At 51.0% G+C, this 22,401-nt stretch overlaps 1 protein-coding gene and 1 long non-coding RNA gene across 3 annotated transcripts in view; one reads left to right on the forward strand and one right to left on the reverse strand.

Moving 5' to 3' along the window:
• Positions 1-253: 253 nt before the first annotated feature.
• LOC139074703 (uncharacterized) lies at positions 254-3,465 on the reverse strand. Its single transcript, XR_011524357.1, has 3 exons — positions 3,315-3,465; positions 401-1,043; positions 254-367 (listed from the first exon to the last, which is right to left on the reverse strand). It is a non-coding gene; the product is annotated as an uncharacterized lncRNA (long non-coding RNA).
• Positions 3,466-8,445: 4,980 nt separating this feature from the next.
• ZAN (zonadhesin) overlaps positions 8,446-22,401 on the forward strand; it is a 33,345-nt gene continuing 19,389 nt past the window's right edge. For both annotated transcript variants that reach the window (XM_070566302.1, XM_070566303.1), the window contains exons 1-17: positions 8,446-8,540; positions 9,560-9,612; positions 10,097-10,240; positions 10,415-10,686; positions 10,880-10,967; positions 11,643-11,795; positions 14,247-14,411; positions 14,748-14,839; positions 15,018-15,096; positions 15,206-15,352; positions 15,877-16,148; positions 16,456-16,540; positions 17,019-17,996; positions 18,706-18,890; positions 21,112-21,253; positions 21,432-21,548; positions 22,064-22,188. In XM_070566302.1, the coding sequence (XP_070422403.1) occupies positions 8,464-8,540; positions 9,560-9,612; positions 10,097-10,240; positions 10,415-10,686; positions 10,880-10,967; positions 11,643-11,795; positions 14,247-14,411; positions 14,748-14,839; positions 15,018-15,096; positions 15,206-15,352; positions 15,877-16,148; positions 16,456-16,540; positions 17,019-17,996; positions 18,706-18,890; positions 21,112-21,253; positions 21,432-21,548; positions 22,064-22,188 (3,174 nt within the window). In that variant the 5' untranslated portion in view covers positions 8,446-8,463. The remainder of the gene's footprint in view (positions 8,541-9,559; positions 9,613-10,096; positions 10,241-10,414; positions 10,687-10,879; positions 10,968-11,642; positions 11,796-14,246; positions 14,412-14,747; positions 14,840-15,017; positions 15,097-15,205; positions 15,353-15,876; positions 16,149-16,455; positions 16,541-17,018; positions 17,997-18,705; positions 18,891-21,111; positions 21,254-21,431; positions 21,549-22,063; positions 22,189-22,401) is intronic.

Genomic DNA, 22,401 nt, shown 5'->3' on the forward strand with positions numbered 1-22,401 from the left:
AATGACAACTAGGACCTGAATTTAAGATTTAGGACTCAGAACCCCCAAAACTTGTCCACCTCTTTTTCAGCCTGATTGGCTGTCTAGCCAGTTCCTGGCTCTTTTTTACCCCAGAATTTAGGGCCACTGATCTCATTCCTCGACTTCTCTTCAAACCGCTTACTGCTTTCAGTTAAAAAAAAATAGTGGAAACTGAACTACATATCGGACCTAGGCCAGGTGTGACGGGCGAGTATGTTAAGAACATTTAAAACATGATTCATTTATTCCAGATTTATGGGATGACTGCTGTGTGCCAGCCTTTGCATTAAGAGCTACAAAACATGAAATCGTCTGCGCCACTGTGCCACTCACCGCCCAGTGTCCTCTGAGAGTGGGCAGTCCTAAGGGGCAAAAAGACGGGAGCTCATTAATTTAGACATAGTCAGCTTGGTATGCGACTGAGTGCAGAGAGGCCCGCGATGGGAAGAACCTGGTGAGGATCAGAGTCCCTGGGAAGAGACACAGATATGCAGGGAGGGCGTTCCCAGAGTTCAGGGGTTTTTAAGTGCAGACCGGGAGGGGGAAGTTTCTTCTGTACCATTATTATTATCACTAACAACACATTAAATCTCTGGCACCTACATGATCTTCTGTGATTCTTGCCACAAATCCGCAAAGCAGGACAATGAGTGTCTTCTCCATTCGTCAGATGGGAAACTATAACTGAGTTGTGCCAGGTGAGGGACCGAGCCAGCTCTTCTGACGTCCTGGCGGGAGAGGAGCCAGCGCAGCCCAGTTCTGAGTCAGCGGGTTACATAATTGTTCAATGGAGATGCCTTCTGTTTGTAGAGTGCTTTGCAATTTACAAGGTGCTTTCCAGAGCATTCTCTCATTGGCTCTCCTAACCTCATGAGGAAGGCAAAGACGGTAGAGGATCCCCATTTTGGCAGAGGAGGAAACCGAGGTCCAGAGAGTCCATGGGGCTTGCCCAGGTCACAAGCCACTGAGAGGAAGCATCAGGACCAGGAGCCAGGCGCTCTGACTCCCAGTCCCTCTTCCACCTGAATCACGGATCATTAGGGAGAGGAGAGAGTAGAGGGAGGAGACAGAGGGGAGGAAATGAGGCATTATGCTCATCCGTCTCTCGCTACCAACTCCTTCCCATTCTGTCTCCTGTCGTGGGCTCCCACTTGCTCCCTAGATAGGCAGAAGGTGCCTACTGCCCGAGTCTCCCACCACTAGGGGCCAACTCAGCCACCTCCTGCAGCCGCAGCTCCCACCTCACCTTCAGTCTCTCGACTTTGGGTACTACTGGCCCGAATCCTCTCCCTAGGCTTGTGCAGCAGGCTGACCAAATGCACCTGCCTGATCCCAGCTCGCAGGCCACCTAAGATTTTCCTACACAGTCTAAAGGCCTCACCACAGAAGGCGATTGTTGCTGGAGTTGAGTCAGCCAAATGGGGCCTCTTACACATTAGAATCTAAGTTGAATGTTAACTATATTATTTCCAGTTGGCCAAAAGTAATTCCTCCAAAATTCCATCATAAAACTGTGACATTATGAAAGATTATTGGCAACAAACAGCAGTACGGTTTCCCAACTTATGTGAGATACGCCCAAAGGTCTATAAACTTGATTTTTAAAATTGATTATTAAAAAATTATAGGACCCACAAAACATTTCTGATTTTTAAAAAACCTTGGCTGTGCTAGCCTCTCCATCTTACAGATAAGGAAACTGAGGCCCAGAGGGGGAGAGCAAAGTGCCCAAGACACACAGTGAAGCCAAGACTGGCTCCCGTTCTCTGCAGCGATTCCCAGGTTTTTCCACAACTGAAGGTCTCTCACATCTATTCCTGCAGCTGCCAGTCTTGCCAAGGGACAAACCCTCTGGGGCCTGCCGGTTCCTGATTCCCCAAAATGCAGATCCCAGTGGTTCCCTCCCACCACCATCCCTTCCTGTCCTGCCTTGAACACCAACCCCCACCTCCAGACAGGTTGGAAGCTCTGGCTGTCCAGCTCTGTGGCGCCAAAGGGAGGTCAGCAAAAGCAGCCCTCAGAGGCCTTATTGCCCAACCGGGAGGGGTCAATTGGCTTCTGAGGCTCTTCTCTGGGTTAACCATTTCCTGCCTCTGTCCTTCCATTGATCGTTCTTCTAACCTGGTGTGGAGGAAGGGTAGACCAGGGCTTGTGACCAGCAGCCTTCGTATCCCCAGTTTTGCTGTAAATGGACAGAGGATCGCTCTCCCAGGTTCTGACTCCTGCAGGGGCCCTACTGGTGCTTATTTGGGCAGGAGGAGTCCCCAGGACTGCGAAGCGGTTTGGAACCTCCCTCTCAATGCCTAGTGCATGACTGTGCCAGTCTCTTCCTTACAGCTCACGAGAAGGCCGGCCAGGCATCACTGTCACTTGTCAGGGGCAAAGGCCTGGTGCCCCAGGCACAGATTTGGTAGTATGGAGTGGGGGGCTGCTGAAGTGAAGGCTTCTAGGAACACCTGGCTGTGGTGGGATACAGGAAATCTGGACCCTGGATAGCTCAGCTCACTGCGGGGCCAGCCCTCCAGCCTAGATCTAGCTCTGTGCGCAATGGGAGTCGATAGGGCTCTTTAAAGCGGCAAAATCGTCCTTTTAGTGGCAATCTTATGTAGAATTGCCATTTATGAAACTGATGAAAGCAGAGCTGCTCTGGTGGTGGTGGGACCCTGCCCCCATTTGGATGCCCCCTAACAGCCCCCAAGGGGCACCTCGCAGAACTATGGGACTCGGCAGGACACAGGGTGGGGACTGTCAGCGTCGAGCTCTTATGCTGGGCAATTGTCATTTCTCTGGACCTTCGTATCCACAGATGGAAAAAGAGGCCGATAATTTTGCCATGAAGAGGACACGAGACTCGGTTAGGTTAGCCGCAAGAACTGCTGTTTCCGGCTCCTGGAAGCCCTCCATCCATTCATGTCCCCATTCCCCCTGCCTCCCTGTGAGCGTTCTTTGGCACCACCATCTGTGACTCTCTACAACCTCCTCTCCTGACTCCCGAGGTCAGACCAGCCCCTCTTTGATGTATCTCTGCCGGGGCGGGCGGGGCGCTGCTGGGGCAGCTTTTTGAAAAGGCAAATGAGATCGTCACCCCCATTGCTTAAAAACTTTTGGTTCATCCTCAAATGTATGGCATTCCAGGTCCTCCAAGACACGGCCCCTGCTGCGGCCCCTGCCTCCTCCCAGTGTTACGTCTACTCACGCACACACCTAGCCATTCTCCAAGGCTCGTGCTCCCCGTAAGCTTGGAACATTCCCTCTTCACGGAATGTGCCTTCCCAACTTCTTTGCCTACTTACCATCTCTTTGTAGTTCAGAAAGCTCCTCAGGTGTCCTCTCTTGCAAAAAACCTTTCCTAACCAGCTCCCTTCCCTTCCTGTCGCCAGTGACCTGGGTCAGGGACTCCTTCCACACACTCCCTCCCAAAGCACTCGTCTGCCTGGCCACCTGTCTGTCTGCCCACAGAGGAATGCTGGTTGGAGTGAAGTCTTGAGCAATGCAAGTGTGGAGAAAGGTGGGAAGGGGTGGGGCAGAGAGAGCGGCGGTGTTACCACACGCTGGAGAGAGGGATGAGCTGGCCATGGGTGGGACTGGCATGGAGCTTGCCTGAGGGGGGTACCACTGTGCCTTCTCGCCACCAGGGCCTTCTCCACTGACCTCCTACTTCACAGATGAATCAAAGCTGCCCTCCCCACGCCCTCCCCTCACAGAGCGGGCTTGTCCCTCCTATTGTCTGTGTTCTAGACTCTTCTCACCCACCTCCTCAGGAGCCCCTTTCTCATCTCTTTGCTGTCAGACCCTTCCCATGAGCATTTACGCAGGCTCAAACTTCTCTTATCTTGAAAGGACCCTACTGTGCCCCCAATTTCTGCACCTACTCTCCAAGTCTCCATTGGGACCTCTTCTTCAACTTCCACCCCCTCCTCAAACCGTCCAGTCTGGCTTCCTCCCAACTAGGCCCCTCAAGTGGCTTTCACTAGGGTCTCTATAATGAACCAAATCTGTTCCACAGGAAGGCCTGGAAGCACGCTCACTGTGTGCAGAAATATGCAGGCCACATGGAAATCCCAGCCACCCCTTCCCAGAGGGAACCACCGTGCACAGCTTGCTGGGGGTCCTTCTACTTCCATCCCTACACCTCGACCTAAATATATGTACATGGACACATACCTTTATTTGAGCATTCTACATAAATGGGACCATACTATAAATTATTTTTCTATGATTCACCTCTTTAGTAATACAGCCAGGGGCCCTTTCCAATATCAGACTATACAGATCCACCACCATTCCTTTTTTCTTTAAGTCAGGAACAAACTTTAATAAACAGTATTACAACATTAAGTAATATTTTTTCAATTATTTTTTTAAATTGTGGTAAAATACACATAACATACTCAATATAATAAAGGCCATATACGACAAACCTACGGCCAACATCATACTCGATGGGGAAAAACTGAGCGCCATCCCTCCGAGAACAGGAACAAGACAAGGGTGCCCACTCTCTCCACTCTTATTCAACATAGTACTGGATGTTTTGGCCAGAGCAATTAGGCAAGAGAAAGGAATAAAAGGAATCCAAACAGGGAGTGAAGAAGTGAAACTCTCACTGTTTGCAGATGACATGATCTTATATGTAGAAAATCCTGAAGAATACATCAGAAAACTATTAGAAATAATTAACAACTAGAGGAAAGATGTGGGGTACAAAACCAACTTAAAAAATCAGTTGTATTTCTCTACTCTAATAACGAACTTACAGAAAGAGAACTCAAGAATACAATTCCATTTACAATCACAAAAAAAAAAAAGAATAAAGTACCTAGGAATAAATTTAACTAAAGAGGCGAAGGACTTACACAATGAAAACTATACAACATCACTGAAAGAAATAGATAATGACATAAAGAGATGGAAGGAGATTACATGCACATGGATTGGAAAAATAAACATAGTTAAAATGTCCATTCTACCCAAAGCAATCTACAGAGTCAATGCAATCCCAGTCAGAATCCCAATGACAAAGAATCCTAAAATTCATATGGGGTAACCAAAGACCCCAAATTGCTAAAGCAATACCGAGAAAAAAGAACAAAGCTGGAGGCATCGCAATCCCCGACTTCAAAATGTACTGCAAAGCTACAGTAATCAAAACAGCATGGTACTGGTACAAAGACAGGAACACAGCTCAACGGAACAGAACCGAAAGCCCAGAAATAAAACCGCATGTATATGGACAGCTAATCTTCAACAACGGAGCCAAGAACATACAATGGAGAAAGGCAGTCTCTTCAATAAATGGTGCTGGGAAAACTGGACAGCCACATGTAAAAGAATGAAAGTAGACCATTATCTCACGCCATGCACAAAAATACACTCAAAATGGATCAAACACTTGAAGATAAGACCTGAAACCATAAAACTCCTGGAAGATAATATAGATAGTACACTCTTTGACATTGAACTTAAAGGATCTTTTCAAATACCAGGTCTTCTCAGGCAAGGGAAACAAAAGAAAAAATAAACAAGTGGGAATACATCAGACTAAAGAGCTTCTGGAAGGCAAAGGAAACTAGGATCAAAACCAAAAGACAACACACCAACTGGGAGAAAATTTTTGCAAATCATGTATCCGATAAGGGGTTAATCTCCATAATATATAAGGAAATCACACAATTGAACAACAAAAAAACAGCCCGATCAAAAAACGGGCAGAGGATATGAACAGACATTTTTCCAAAAGAAGATATACAGATGGCCAATAGGCACATGAAAAGATGTTCAACATCGCTAATCATCAGGGAAATGCAAATCAAAACTATACTAAGATGCCACCTTACGCCTGTTAAAATGGCTATAATCACTAAGACTAAAAATAACAAATGTTGGAGAGGGTGTGGAGAGAAGGGAACCCTCACACACTGCTGGTGGGAATGCAAACTGGTGCAGCCACTATGGAAAACAGTATGGAGATTCCTCAAAAAACTAAAAATAGAACTACTCTATGACCCAGCTAACTCACTACTGGGCATCTACGCAAACAACTTGAAATCAACAACCCAAAGTAACACATGCACCCCATGTTCATTGCAGCACTATCCACAACAGCCAAGACATGGAAGCAACCCAAGTGCCCATCAACCGATGACTGGATAAAGAAGATGTGGTATATATATACAATGGAATACTACTCAGCCAGAAAAAAAGACAAAATTATCCCATTTGCAACAGCATGGAAAGACCTGGGGGGAATTATGCTTACCGAAATAAGCGAGACTGAGAAAGACAAACACCAGATGATTTCACTCGCATGTGGAATATAAACAAGCACACAGACAAAGAAAACAGTTCAGTGGTTACCAGGGGAAGTGGGGGTGGGGGTGGGGGTGGGGGTGGGGGGTGGGTACACCAGGTGAAGGGGAACACCTATGTGGTGACAGACAAGAAATTATGTACAACTGAAATTTCACAATGATGTAAACTATTATGAACTCAAATTTTTTAAAAAAGGAAAAAATACACATAACATAAAATTTATCTTCTTAACTATTTTTAAGTGTACAGTTCAGTGGCATTAAGTACAGCCATCCATCTCCAGAACTCTTCGTCTTCCCAAACTGAAACTCTGCCCGCATCAAACACTAACTCTCTACCCCCTGTCCCCCAGCTTCGGGCACCCACCATTCTAATTTCTGTCTCTATGAATGATGACTCTAGGTACCCCATGTAAGAGGAATCACACAGTATTTGTCCTTCTGTGTCAGGCTTATTTCACTTAGCATAATGTCCTCAATATTGTAGCATGTGTCAGAATTTCCTTCCTTTTGAAGACTGAATAATATTCCATTATATGTATAGACCGCATTTTGTTTATCCATTCATTAGTCTCTGGACGCTTGCGTGGCTGTCCCCTTTTGGCTATTGTGAATAATCCCACTATAAACATGGGTGTACAAGTATCTCTTGAAATCCCTGCTTTCAATTCTTTTCAATTTTTTTTGAGGAAGATTGACCCTGAGCTACCATCTGTGCCCATCTTCCTCTATTTTATATGTGGGATGCTGCCACAGCATGGCTTGATAAGTGGTGTGTAGGTCCACGCTCAGGATCCAAACTGGTGAACCCCAGCTGCCAAGGCAGAGTGTGCGAACTTAACTGCTATGCCACCAGGCTGGGCCCCTGCTTTCAATTCTTTTGGGTATATACCCAGAAGAGGAATTGCTGGACCATATGGTAATTTCATTTTTAATTTTTTGAGGAACATCATTCTTTTTAATATCTGCATAATATTCTTTCGTATGAATAATATTCCTTAAATATGATCTAACGACCACATATCTACTGTTAAACATTTAGGTGATCTTGATTTTTTTCCCTATTGTAAACAATGCTGCAATGAACATCTTCAAGGCAAGTACATCTTTGTGCAAATACGCATGTATTTCTGTGGGAAGATTCCTAGAAAGGTCATGCTGGGTCAAAGACACGTACATTTGAAAGTTTAACAGTTATTGTCAAGTTACCTTCTAAGAAGTTTCCACCAACATACAGTCTTAGCATCCACATACGTCAGTGTGTCTACTGGCATCCTGGCCGACACTCCAGGCCATCAGTCCTTTAAATTGTCGTCAAGGTGACAGCTGTCGTTTTGATTAGCATTTTCCTCATTACCAGTGAAGTGGAACATCTTTTCCAATGTTTCCTGGGTGGTTTTATGTCTTTCTCTGTGACTTGTCTTTTTTGATTTTTCGCCAACAAGCATTTTCAGTTCTCACTGTCGTTGACCTTCCAGTCGCCTCTGCCACTGTTGTCAGCTATAGAATTTTAGGTTTGAAATGATTTTCTGTTGGAATTCTGCAGACAATGTTCCACAGCTGCTTAGAATCTACGGTTGCTGTTGAAAAGTTCGATGCCATGCTGATTCCTGATCTTCAGTAGGTGACCTCCCTTTTGCTGTCTAAGTGTTTAAGATCTTCTCTTCACCCCCGAGATTCTGAAATTTCATGACATGCCTTTCATGGGTCTCTTTGCACGCATCCTACTGGACCCCTTTTAATCAAGAGACATATATTTCCATTCTGGGAAATCTGGCGTTTTTTCTTAAGTAACCTCTTTTCCTTTGTTCTTTCTTTTTTGAACTCTTTTCATTGGGTGTTGGACTCTCTGGACCAATCCTCTAAGTCTCTTTCTCTTTTCTCTCTTTCTTTCCTTCGCACTCTCTCTCATTTTATTTCTCTTGATTTCAGCTTACAACCCTTCCATTGGATTTTAAATTTCAGCCCCGGTAGTGTTCATTTCCCAGAGTGGTCTCATGTTCCCTGACTGTCTAGTTTTCATGGCATCCTCAGGAGGCAGCCAAGTGAGGAGGGCCCGGGGGGTATAAAGTGGCCTGGGCTTCTCACTTTGCCTTCCCCCTCTCCCCTGAGAGCTGCCTTGAGATCCCACATGGCTCCTCCAGTCTGGACTCTGGTGCTGCTGGTGGGGGCCGCCTGGGGCCAGGGCCACATGCCTCAGCCTGTCCGGTAAGCTGGGCTCAGGGTGCGACTGGGAGTGGCTCTGACGAAGAGCGAGGGGCAAAGCTGGAGGAGGCAAGCAGGCTAACGATGAAGGGCGTGGCCCTGGGGAGGAAGGCAGGAGCCCGACGACGGGGTGGGAAAAAGATGATAAGCAGAAATAGGGGGAGCCCCACAGCCCTAGAGCCCAGAATGAAGTGTCGCGAGAGCTCAACAGGAGCGGGACAGAGATGAAATGTAAGGAGAGAGGGAGGAGGCGCAGAGCTGGGAAGACAGGTCCTAGGACGGCAGGGGAGCAGAGAGAGGTCAGGCCTTCAGAAAAAGGACAAAATCCAGGGCAGACCCAGCAGATAAGAGAGACTTCAAGTAGGAGGCAGCAAGAAGTGATGGACGGCTTGGTGTCCTGGAGCTCGTTTGGGGGGATTTGAACAAGTAGAACTTGAACAACTGAAACAAAGGGCTGTTTTACATGGCCCTCGCCACCTGGGGAGGGACAGACAGCTTCTCTGTGGATTCGTAAGGTGAAGAAGGGTGACTCCTGTGTTACTCATCTGTACGCTCCGTTGCGTGCAGCTGGGACAACACCACTCCTGCCACCCACCTGGCAACCCATGTAGTTCCTGCTCTATGGGGACAACCTGGGCCGTAGCACAAGAAGACCTGAACCCAAAGGAAGGAGATCCCCAGGTGTAAACCAGGTCCCCCTCACGTGAGACTCAACCACGCATGACATCTAGGGCACAGAGGAGTGGAGGGAACTGGTGGGGATGTGAGGAGCTTGGAGGCGACACACTTTTTAGGAGCTAGATGGGAACGTAAGGCGAGGAGGCTATGGGTGACCTATCTGAAAACCTTAAAGAAGACAAATCAATATAGATTCACTGCATACACACTGATACCACAATGGATACCAAAAAAGGGGGACAATCCTCCATAAACGACCATTCAGAAAGCTCACAATCACTGAGGCCTGTAATTCTTGACAATGACAAGTATTACATTTTTTCTTTCTCCAAATCAACCCCAAGGAAACAGAAGGTTCCAGACGGGAAGCCAGTTGCCCGCAGCTCTAGGGACGACTGTGAGTTTGATACCAGGACTGCTCAGACCTCTGTCCTTCCCTGGTGGGGGAGGGGTGGGGGGCCCTCAAGTACCCTGGGGGCCGGGCAACGACATAAACATGCAATAAATGTGTGAAGGGCAGCCCTGAGATGATCGAGGGCGGCGGAGGAGAGCACAAGGCCTGCCCAAAAGATTCGCATTCAAGGAACACAGTGTGTCCTGCCCAGACACAGCCTATTTGCCCAGCTGAATCCAGGCCCCTGGGAACTCAGTTTACATACGACCCCTGCCCTAGTCATTCTGCACCAGCACCTCCCCCCAAGCCCCCAATTTCTCCTAAGAGATGGCCTTTCTCGGATTCTTTCCCAAATAGCTGCTCTGGACCCTACATCTTGGCGGCCGCCTTCTCTAAGCTTAGCAATGCTGTTATGCCCCCTCTTCCCATCTGGCTCTGTGACGGCCCTCCCCCCTCTCCTGGCCTCACAGTGGCCCTTTCTTCCCAGCCATTCTCACCCACTGTGATTTTGAGGATGACTCCAAACCCCTCTGTGACTGGAGCCAAGCATCCACAGATGATGGGGACTGGACTCCGGCCAGCGGGCCCTCCCTCAGTGGCACTGGACCTCCTGGGGGGTACCCCAATGGCGGTGAGGACGCTTAAGGTTTAGGGAGGCAGCTGGGAGGTGGGCACGGGCAGATCTGGGTGCAGGGAGCAGGGAGGCAGCTGGAAGTGGATGCTTCGGCTCTGAGAAGGGGGTGGGAGGGGCAGCCCTCAGAGGCAGCAGGGCCTTACTGTGCTGGGTGGGCTCTGCCTCCCGCAGAGGGCAAGTACCTGCACATGGACTCGGACACCTTCCACCAGGGCGAGGTGGCCCACCTGCGCAGCCCCCGCATCTGGGAGCAAGGCCCCCTGTGTGTTCACTTCGCCTACCACATGTTTGGGCTGTCGTGGGGCGCCCAGCTCAGGCTGCTGCTGCTCACGGGCCCGAAGGGCAAGATCCCCAGACTGCTCTGGAAACACAGTAACACCCAGAGCCCTTCCTGGATGCCCACCGCCGTCACTGTGCCTAGGAGGTCCACCCTGCCCAGCCAGGTGAGGCCGAGGGCAGGGCCCAGGACCCCAGGGGGATTCTCTGTGCTGGGGGGCAAGGTGGGGGCGGACAGGCCCAGGAGGGGCTGGGACAAGGAGGGGGCGTGGGGGCTGGGCCATCTGAATTCAAGCAGGAAACTGGGAGCCTGAGGCAAAGGGGCTCACAGGGTGAGTGGTCGCTTCCTCCCTCCCACAGCTGATATTTGAAGGAAGGAGTGGCAGCACAGCTTACCTGGACATCGCTCTGGACGCCATCTCTGTCCGTCGGGGCTTCTGCAATCCGAGTGAGTCTGTCCCTCCTCCTCTTTTTCCCGGCCCCAAAAATCTGCCCAGGATGGCAGGAGCAGCTCAGGGACCATGACTTGGTTTCTCCCAGGGTTGGGGTTCCTTGCTTCCCTCCACACCCTTGGACTCCCGAAGAGGCCACCCCTAAAGAGAGGTTCTCCTTTAACACAGAGTTGGGGTGATAGCCGTCCTAGAGTAACCAACCATCCCGGCTTGCCCTGGGCTGCCTCCATCTTAGCACTGAAAGTCCTGCATCTTGGGAAAACCCCCAGTCCTGGGCAAGCCTGGACGCTTGGTCACCCCGTTACCCCAGATCCATCCAGAATTAGCCCGCTAAGCTGACGTTACAGATTCAAGGGGAGCAAATTTAAGTGAAGGAACATTCCAGAAGCTGGGTGCAAGGAATTAACACTTACTGAGCACAGGCACTGTGGTAGATGCTCCCTGTACATGATCCAGCTTACAAGAGGCGGATATTCCCAGTTTACAGACGAGGAAACTGAGGCTTGGGCAGGTTACGTAGTCTGCGTCAGGAACACAGCCACTAGGGAGTGGAACCGGATCCGGCTTGAAAGACCTCCAGATTGGGACTCAGAATTCTGACTCTGGACTGAGATTTTCTGAGCTGTCCCCTCTTAGAAAGAGCTAAATCCTCCCTCCTTTTTCCCCCTCAGTCTGCATGATGCAAATGTGCGACTTCGACACTCCGAATGATCTCTGTGGCTGGAGCTGGATCCCGACGGCCTCTGGGGCCAAGTGGGTCCAGAAGCAGGGGTCGTCGGGGGTGCAGAACGTGGGGCCTGAGGAAGACTTCTCTAGCCCTGGCTGTGAGTAATGGCCACACTCCCATCGTCCTCTGACACTCTGGGCTTCTAGTGACCTCTGTGGGAGTTGATGATGTTTGCTGGAAGACCCAGTGGGAACTCCCTTGGACGGTCTCAGGTGAATCCCAGCAACCTCCAACCTCCACCAGCTCAAGCTCCCCGCCAGAAAGCAAACCCCAAGCAGCCGGCCAGCTTCCCCCGCTGCCACCCCACAAGCCTACCTGGCTGACCCAACACAGCCTGCTCCTTGCTTCCTCTCCCTGGCACCGTTCATTCATTCATTCATTCATTCACCTAACAAGTATTTATTGAGCACTGATGATGGGCCACGTACCGTCCCAGGCAGCCGAGATACATTGTTAACAAAACAGACAAGGTGGGGCGCAGGACGACAGGGAGACAACTCCTGAAACAACTGAGAAGTAAATTCTATAGTTATAAGGTGAGCAGTGCTATGGGAAAAATAAGTTGAACAAAGTAAGGGCCTTAGGAGTACAAGGGGAGGTGGGCTGGAGGTTTTAAATAACCTCAGGTGGTGGTCAGGATAGGTCTCATCTGGGTCACATTTGAGCCCAAACTTGAAGGAGGTGAGGGAGTGAGGCATGAAAATGTCAAGGGGAAGAACATTCTAAGCAGTGGAGTCAGCCATGCAAAGGCCCTGAGGTAGCAGTGAGCTAGGGGGCGGATGTTGAGGTACAACAAGGAGCCGTGTGCCTGGGATGGAGAGGATCAGCTCAGACGGCCACTAGGAGGGGCAGATTATGTGGAGCCTTGAAGGCCATTCTTAGGACTGTGGCTTTTATTCTAAGGGGATAGGGAGCCTTTGCAGGACTTGCAGCAGAGGAGTGACTTGATCTGACGGATGTTTAAAACGATCACCTGGGTTTTTTGCATTGAGAATCTACTGAACGGACCTGGCAAGAGCAGAGGCTGGGGGGCCATTTAGGAGGCTTCTGCAATAATCCAGGCGATTCTCTTTCCTCCTCTTCTATTTCATCCATGTCCATCTCTAGCTTCTTTTCCACCACCTCCCTATGCTCTCAGCTTGGCTTTTCTTCTTCTCTCTAGTGTTCACCCCTTCCTTCCTTCCCTCCTTCCATTCCTTCTCTCCCCCTGCCTCTCATTTTCCTCTCCTCCTTCCTTCCTCCCTGCTCTCTGGCTCCTTCTCTCTCCCTCACAGCAGCCACTTCCTCTCTCAATCTTCACACAACATGCATTTGCAGCCCTCACTGAGTGGGTGTCATGCCAAGCTTTGCAGGTCAAACAGAATCGTGCTCCCTAATTTCCTTCTGAGTTTCTACTTCTTCTCTCTTCTCTTTGCCTTTGCCTCTCTCCATTCTCCATCCTTTCCCTTCCTTCCACCTTTTCATTTTCATTTTCTTTTCTCTTCTTCTCCATGTTCCCCTCCCCTACTCCACAGCCCTTTCTGTCCCCTCCAACTCCACGCTTTCCTTCCTCTGAGCTTTCTTGCTGCCTGAGGTTTGCCTTCCAGAAAGACCTTGAGAACCCCCCACCCTCCTTCATTCTAGGCCCCTGGAGAGCAGGGCCGGGCTGCCCATCTCTGTATCCCCGCATCTCTGCATCCCCGGGAGCCTTTAGCACGTATCCCAGGGCCCGCAGTTTCAGTAAATGTGTTTTGTTTTGTTTTGAGTTCTTCTCTCTCTTCCTTTTTCCATCTTGCTCGCTTCCTTATATTTTTTCACCTTTCCTTTCGTCTCACTCCTTTTCCATTTCGCAGATGTCCCAGCACGCCACTCCTTGCGTTCTCTTTTACCGCTTACCACTTCCTTTCCTTTCCCTCCTCCTTCCCTGTTGCTTCCTCTCTTTTCTTTTCTCTTCTCTCCCACACCTGCCCATTTCCTCCTGTTCAGCCCCTCTCTCCCTTTCCCAAGCCCACTTTCCCGCCCCCGGGGAGCGCGCTCACCACGTGGACCCTGTGGGAGTCGGGCACGTGCACGCACGCGCGCTGCCGGCGGCCCCTTCAATGTCCCCCAGCTACCAGTTGCGTCACGGAGCGCGGTCCACGCTGATTGGCTGCCTCAGCTGGTGGCCGAGGTTGGGGGGGAAGATGCCCAGTCCTCAATGTCAGACCGACCCTCTCTCACCAGTTTGTGTGAACCGCCTATCTCCAGTGGATCAAGGAAAGGAAGATGTGACTCTGGGGGACCTAAAAAGTCAGAACCCAAAGGACAAGGTTCTGGCCGCTGCTTCCGAGAGGACGCTGCGTTTCGTATGGCGGCGCCCGCATCCTTACCCGGCCCTGCCAAGCACTTCTGGAAGGATCGAATGCTTCGGCCCGTCGTGAGACCGGTGTAGGCCCACCTCAGCGCCGGTTGATTCTAGGCAGCTGTTGGGGCTCCCTAGGGCCAGGCCCCCTCGCCTCGCAGGGTCCTCTCCCTGTACCATAGTCGCCCAGTTGCAGGCGCCGCTCCTTACTGGCCTTTTCCTTCGCAGGTGGCTTCTACATGCTCCTGGACCCCAAGGATGCAAAACCAAGGCAGAAATGTGTTCTCCTGAGTCCTCTGAGCCGGTCCTCTGGCTGTCTGACCCTGTCCTTCCACTACACCCTCTATGGCCAGTCTCCTGGCGCAGCCCTCATGGTCTATGCTTCCGTCCTGGGTAAGAGTGGAGAGGTTCCGGGGTTTACCCTGACCTGAGGCTCATCTTCAGGCTTGAGTTGACAGGGAAATATGGGGCATCCCTCAGAGTCTAGGAAAATCTGGGATACGTGCAAGATTATTCCACAGATGGGAATTGGGGAGCCAGGAGGGCACTGGGTTCTGGAAAAATAGGTAAAAGTGCAGACGAGTGAGAAAACACGATGTACTTGAGTTTGCCGGGGTGGGGAGATCCACTCCAAGTATTCCCTTTGCTGCTCATCCTTCCGAGTATAGGTTTGAAGTCATTTTCCAGTCCCCTCAGTCTCACTTCTCTCTCGGATTCCTTCCATTGCAGGCAGCATCCGGAAACACACTCTCTTCTCAGGACAACCCAGACCCTACTGGCAGTCTGTTTCTGTCAGTTACACAGGCCAGGGACAGATTCAGGTACAGAGGAGCAAGAGATTAGGTTTCCTTGCATGTGGTAGGCACCCCCGATATTGAAATGGACTGAGGGTCTGGGCGCGGGAGGAGCTTGCCTGGGTCCCAGAGTAGAGTAAAATCAGACGAGGGTTGGGCATGTGGGCTGTTTTCTCACTCCTGGCCCCTCTCCCACTCTCTTCAGTTCGCCGTGGTGGGCGTCTTTGGCATGGTCCCAGAGCCAGCTGTGGCAGTGGACGCAATCGTCATTGCTCCCTGTGGGGGTGAGAGCGAGGCCCCGGAAGTCTCAGATCTCTCAGAATCTGGGGTGGGGTGGAGGAGGGATGGAGAGTACGGCCAAAATTTCTCAAATCTCCCATTCTGATCCCCTAGAGAGCTTTCCTGAGTGTGACTTTGAAGATGATGCCCGTCCCTTCTGTAACTGGGCCCAGGCATCAGGAAATGGCGGACACTGGGCCCGGGGAAGTAAAAATCAGTCCCTTCAGGGTCCAGGCCCCTTCGGAGCTTCCCTTAACGGCGGTGAGGAGATTGGGGACCCCTCAAGCCAATGAGTTACTGAATGTGCTCCCAGCTAGGGGACTGGCTGGTGTGATTGGTGGAATAAGATGTTGTAGGGGCTGAAGGTCAGCCAGCAGGTGTTTATTGGGAAGCTGCCATGGGGCCAGAGCTGTGGAGATGATAGAGGTAGAGTGAGTTGAGGGTTCTCAGGGCTGTGGGGTCACTGAAACCCCCAGAAAATCCAGGCATCTCACTCCATTGAGCTCGGGGCTTCAAAATCCACTATCTCATTGTCAGTCAAGACATTTAGTGGTACAGCTGACAAAGGATTCTGGGTTGCTGGTTTGTTTTTCCCTTTCTCTCTGATCCTGCCTTCTTAGTTAGAAAGCCAAAATGGGCAGAAAAAAAAAAAAAACAATGCTACAATGAAGGGAGTTTTGGTGTTTTCGTCAAACCCCCATCTGGAAAGCAAGGTGTTGCTAAAGAAAGCAGCGCTAGACTTGTCCTGTAGGGACTTCTCATCTTGCCCCTTCCCTTTTGCCCAGAAAGTCACTATATCTACCTCCAGCCTGGCAAGTTCTCCCAGGCGGGCCAGTCTTTCCGACTGATGAGCCGGCCTTTCTGCACCCCGGGTGCGATCTGTGTGGAGCTCTCCTACCACATGTACGGCTTTGGAGAGGGCGCCAAGCTCAGGCTCCTCTTGGAGAGTCCTGCGGGCAGTTCCCCAACTTCTCTCTGGCACTGCGTGGGGTCTCAGAGCCCTGACTGGCTGAACACCTCCATCACCATCCCTTCAGGACGTCAACAGCCCATACAGGTGAGAGACGGAGAGAGTGGGCCCTGGAAGTGTCTGTAAGGGGCATGGTGAGTGGGACGTGATGCCTGGGATCTGGGAGCCCAACCATGAGAAGATAAGATGCTGGCAAGGGAGCAGAGCGGATGTGAACTTGGTGTTCCTGAGAAGGCTATCCAGCTCCTGAAAGGGGCAGCGTGGAGTTGGACTGTCGAGGCTAGAACAAAGTGGTGTTCTGGCAGAGGACAGACTCCATGCCCAGCAGAGTCACCGAGTTGCCAGGGATTCACCTTCATTTCTTTCTTCCCTCTTGCTCCCTCATTACCTTCAGCTGATACTTGAGGCCATCAGGGGTACCAACAGTGCGTTCGTCATGGCTGTGGGTTTCATCTTCATCAATCATGGGACATGTCGAGGTAAGACAAAACCCAAGGCCCCAGAAAGGGGGCCATGCTCTGGGATGACCAGCTCTTGGGCTTCTCTATATCTGCTGCTTAAAAAGCGAGTCCTCTCTGTGTGAGTTCCCTCACAGCTTTGTTTTCTATAGTCTGCCCACCTCTACCTTCCCGGCCCCATCAGGCTGCTCGCTTGAGTGAATGTGACTTTGATGCCATGAATTTCTGATGGTGGATCCAGAAGTTCTTACCTAGTGAATGGTGATCCTGATGGGAGGACCGATATCCTGTTCATTTTGTGCTTCCTGTACTCGGCATGATATCTGGCATACATTAGAAACAGTGTTTCTTGAGTGTTTGTTGAGTGAAGGTTGGGGTTGGGAGTAGAAGGAGAGGTGTGAATAAGTCACCCCTTTGAGCCCACCCACTTTAATTAGATGTGAGTGAAGAGAGTGGTGGTATGATTTTGACTAAACCCCAGGGATTTTTTTGTTTGCAGGACCTGCACCAACAGTGCTTCCTTCCAAATCTCCGGTTCCCCTGACTGGCCCTTCTGAAACCCCTGTCTTCACAGGAAAACATATGGCCACCACAGAAAAACCTACTGTCCCCAGTGAAATATCCACCATCCCCACTGAAAAAGCAACTGTTCCCACAGAAAAGCCCACCGTCCCCACAGAAAAGCCCACTGTTCCCACAGAAAAACCAACAGTCCCCACAGAAAAGCCCACCGTCCCCACAGAGAAGCCCACCGTCCCCACTGAAAAGCCCACCGTCCCCACAGAAAAGCCCACTGTTCCCACAGAAAAACCAACAGTCCCCACAGAAAAGCCCACCGTCCCCACAGAGAAGCCCACCGTCCCCACTGAAAAGCCCACCGTCCCCACAGAAAAGCCCACCGTTCCCACTGAAAAGCCCACCGTCCCCACAGAGAAGCCCACCGTCCCCACAGAGAAGTCCACCGTCCCCACTGAAAAGCCCACCGTCCCCACAGAGAAGCCCACCGTCCCCACTGAAAAGCCCACTGTTCCCACAGAAAAACCAACAGTCCCCACAGAAAAGCCCACCGTCCCCACAGAGAAGCCCACCGTCCCCACAGAGAAGCCCACCGTCCCCACTGAAAAGCCCACCGTCCCCACAGAGAAGCCCTCCATCCCCACTGAAAAGCCCACCGTCCCCACAGAGAAGCCCTCCATCCCCACTGAAAAGCCCACCGTCCCCACTGAAAGGCCCACCGTCCCCACTGAAGAGTCCACTGTCCCCACTGAAAGGCCCACCTTCCCCACAGAAAGGCCCACCGTCCCCACAGAAAGGCCCACCGTCCCCAGTGAAAGGCCCACAGCTCCTCTGACACCCCAGCCCAGCCCAACACTTGTACCCACTGAACCAACAGTCTTGGCCATGCCTCTTGGTGCTCCAAGTATGCCCATGACCGCTGTGACCCTGGCCAGCACTGAAGGCCCTCGCCCCACTCCAGGTATGTGATGGAGCACTGGACAATGAGCTGAAGGCAGGAGACAGTGACTAGGAGAGAGAATTAGGAAAAGGGATGCTTCTAGAAGAAAACTGCAGTCTTAGAGGAGAAGTGAATCAGACATGGTGACTTTAGAAGAAACGTTGAGGACTGATGACCCTGAGTGAGAGGGTCAACAGGGCACAGGTAGGGTGGGGGTTGTTGGGAACCCAGAACTAAGCTTACTTCTTATATTTTTATTGCAATGTAATTCATATATCATAAAATTCATCCTTGGAAAGTGTACAATTCAGTGGTCTCAGTATATTCACAGGATTGCGCAAACATCCTCCCTTTCTAATTCCAGAACATTTTCATCACCCCTGAAAGAAAGCCCATACCCATTAGCAGTCACCTCCCATTCCCCCTCACCCCCTAGTCCTCAGCAACCACTGATCTACTTTCTGTCTCTATGGATTTGCCTGTTCTGGACATTTTATACAAATGGAATCACATGGTACGTGGTCTTTTGTGAGGGGCTCCTTTCATTTTGCATCACGTGTTCAGGGTTCATCCGTGTTGTGGTGTGTGGCAGGACTTCATTCCTTTTTGTGGCTGAATAATAAGGATCTAGTTCTTAGAGAAGCAGTTGAGTGTGGGGAAGAGGAGAGAGGGGAAGTCTCCTTGAGAAAAGCTGTAAATGGAGGCTTTACTGAGGCTGTTTTCCCCTTAGCGAGCTGCCCCCCAAATGCCCACTACGAATCCTGTGCCTGCCCGGCCTCCTGCCAGAGCCCAAAGCCCACCTGTGAGTTCGTGTGCCAGCCCGGCTGCGTCTGCAACCCTGGCTTTCTGTTCAACGACTCCCGCTGCATCAGCGCCTCTTCCTGCAGTTGCATGTACAACAACAATTACTATAAGGTGAGACCACGGGGGTGTCCAGACGCCCGAGGGAGATTGCAAGCCCAACACCTGGGTTCTGGCTCCCTCTGCTCCCTGAGGGAGGGGAATTTGGATCCCTGGAATGTGCCCAGGAGCTCAGGTCACAGGAGTGGTTCCACAATGGTGGAGTCATTCATTCGTGCGTGGTTTTGGATTGTCATCTTGTTCGTACAATAAATACTTGGTAAGCACCCGCTTTGGCCCGGCATGATGCTAGGGCACACAGAAGGTTCCATCATCCCATGGCCCTGTGCTAAGTGCTCCTAAGTGTCTTGATATTTTTGTACTTCTGTGTCCCATCCTGGCAGCCCTGATGCAAGAGACACCAGACCAGCCAGGTGGTGCAGTGCCCTCCTCTCCATCCTGAGGAAAGTTGGGGGTCCCTGCATATACAGAGAGCCCCACACACTGAGTTGAGCTTCAGGCATGTTGTTCCAGGCAGAATATGACATTCCAGAATCTTCTTCCAAAGGAACTTGCAAATCCTGATAGGCAAGGTCAAAGGAGAGAAGTTACTGTTCTCGTCTCCCCTCCTTGATGGCCCCCCCGGGGAGATACACAGCAGAGGCTCTGAAGAGGCACAGACTCTGGACCAGCGCTGTCCAAAAGGGACAGCATGCAAGCCACAAACATCACTTTACACTTCCTAATAGCCACATTAAAAACAGTAAAAGGCGGGGGGGGCTGGCCTGGTGGAGTAGTGGTTAAGTCTGCACACTCCGCTTTGGTGGCCTGGGGTTCGCAGGTTCGTGGGTTCAGATCCCGGGCATGGACCTACACACTACTCATCAAGCCACGTTGTGGCAGCATCCCACATACAAAATAAAGGAAGATTGGCACAGATGTTAGCTCAGGGACAGTCTTCCTCACACACACACACAAAAAGGAGGAGGAAACAGGTTAAATTAATTCCAATAATCTACTCAATCTCAAATATTCTCATTTCAACATAGAATCAATAGTTATTAATGAGATATTTACATTCCTTTTTTTATATTAAGTCTTCAAAACCCAGTGTGTATCTTGCACTTTCACTATATCTCAATTTAGACCGGCCACATTTCAAGGGCTCAGTGGCTACAAGTGGCTGGTGGCCACTGTCTTGGCCACAGCCACCTGAGAGTCAGGCCTGTCCGAGCTTGAATCCCAGCTCCAGCACTCGTTCACTGGGTGACATTGGGCAAGGTTCTTTAGCTCTTTACATCTGTCTTTGTATCTATAAAATGTGCACATAAGATTTCCTACGTCCTAAGATTGTTGTGAAGATGAAATTAGATCCTGACACAGGCCAATTACTCAATAAATGTTAATTGTCATTATTATTAGCAATTTATGATAAATATCATATGCTGCCTATTAATTAAAAGTGCATGAAGCGATTGATCAGTGTCCAGTGCCTCTTCTCAGCTCTGGGTGTCCTTCCCATTGTCATTGGGGGCCATGCTGCTTGTCTCTTCGGGAGCCACTTCCTTCCCAACCCCCTTGAATCAGTCTCCTGGGTGTCCCCGATTAGCTTCAGCCACAGCCTGGGTAGAAAGATCTGTCGCAAGCATCAGCATCAAACATCTCTTCCCTCCGCCCTGGGACGCATGTATTAACTTATTATATATCCATTTATTATTCAGCAAATGTTGATTGAGTGCTCTCAGCCCTCCTGGTGTTGGGGTCACCAGGAAGAGGACATGGTCCTTCTCTCCTGATGCCGTCAGATTCTGAGGGACACCCTGTGTCTTGGTTCGCTCTTTCATTCAGCACGTATTTATTTATTGAATTTATTCATTCGGCATTGTGCAGCGTGTTGGGGCTAAGACAGGAAAGATAGACGTGGTCCCTCACAAGGGTGCTTACAATCAAACCATCACAAAAATAAACATAAATGTGCAGTTTTCCTAAGTTCTGGAAAGGAGCTATGACCCATGAGGATGACCTAGTCAGAGAGGTTTTCAAAGTCTTCCTGAGAAAGCAGTGACCCTTGAGCTGAATTCTGCTGGTTGCGTAGGAATGATTTAGAGAGAGAGGGAAGAGCATTCAAGGATGAGAGAATGGCATGTGCGAATGTCCTGTGGTGTGCGGGAATAGCTGGTGAGTGGTGGGAAGTGGAAGAGTATGAGCAAGGTTAGATCTGCAGGTGCAGTGGTGGAGGATAAGGGGAAAGGACCCCAGAGCCACAGCACTGTGACTCCGGATCCCTTGCCCCCAGCCTGGGGTAGAGTGGTTCAGCCCCAACTGCACGGAACGTTGCCGCTGCTGGCCGGGCAGTCGGATGGAGTGTGAGCTCTCTCAGTGTGCAACACACACAGTGTGCCAGCTAAAGAATGGCGAGTACGGATGCCACCCCTATGGTAAGCCCCTCCCCTCATGCCCCCCCTGCCAGCCTGCCAGAGTGGGTGTAACACCAGGGTGCCCTCCATTGACCGGAGGAGCCGGGGTGTTGCATTGGGTGGGTGAGGTGGCTGTGTATGGGGCCTGCCTGGTGGCAGTGGAACCAGCCTCATGCGTTCCCCTTTCTCCCCTCTGCAGGCACTGCCACCTGCTTTGTCTACGGGGACCCTCATTATCTCACCTTTGACGGGAGGCATTTCGGCTTCATGGGCAAATGCACCTACATCTTGGCCCAGGCCCGTGGCAATTTGACAGGTAGGGCCCTAGAGATGCCCCTGGCCTGGGCATGGGGCCGAGGTCAGAATAGCTGGACATGGGAGCCCCATGGGTGGCAGGAAAGGGCCCAGAGCAGATGGGAGCAGGGCCTTCTGGAAAGCTAGGGTTGACGCAGCCACCCCAGAAGCAGAAATTCCTCGGGCCCAGATGAACAGGGAAAATACAGTTTAAGACGCTTCTCCTTATCAGTTGCTTCCTTGGCCAGCTTTTATTGAGGGCCCGCCTTCCATAGTGACAATAAAGGGACAAGAGAAGTAGCACAGACCTGCTGCCCTGGAGGATGTCCCAGGGAACTGAGGGGAGCCAGTTTCGCGGCATGGTTGCAGGCTGTTCTGGGAGAGATGGACAGTTCCCCTGTGCTCCTCTCGAACTGCAGAGCCGCTGTGTCTGTGGTCCCGCAGTGCCGGGTGTGGGTACCACCCTCACCTCTCCCAGCCTCAAGAAATGCTTGTCGAATGAGCCTCTGGGCCCTCTTCATCCCTCTCCCCACCCAGAGCCATTCTTTAGGGTGACAGCAAAGAATGAGGAGCGCGGACAGGAAGGTGTGTCCTGCCTGAGCAAAGTCTATGTCACCCTGCCCGACACCACCATCACGCTGCTCAAGGGCAGGCGCACGCTGGTGAGTCCCTTTCTTTAGTTATGCTTGCAGCCTGTCCTGTGGGCGGCGGTGGCCTTGGTCCTGGCCGGCTCCTCCAGCCTCCAGACCCTCTCAGGGACGAGCTTAAATCAAACAAGGCTGGCGGGGGCCCTTTGTCAGTTCCAGGGCGCTGCAGTGGAAGAAGTCATTAGGATTGCTGTGGGGGGTGTTGCGGTTTCCAGCGCGGATGTGGGA

Source organism: Equus przewalskii, chromosome 12, assembly GCF_037783145.1.
Source record: "Equus przewalskii isolate Varuska chromosome 12, EquPr2, whole genome shotgun sequence".
Classification (NCBI taxonomy): domain Eukaryota; kingdom Metazoa; phylum Chordata; class Mammalia; order Perissodactyla; family Equidae; genus Equus; species Equus przewalskii.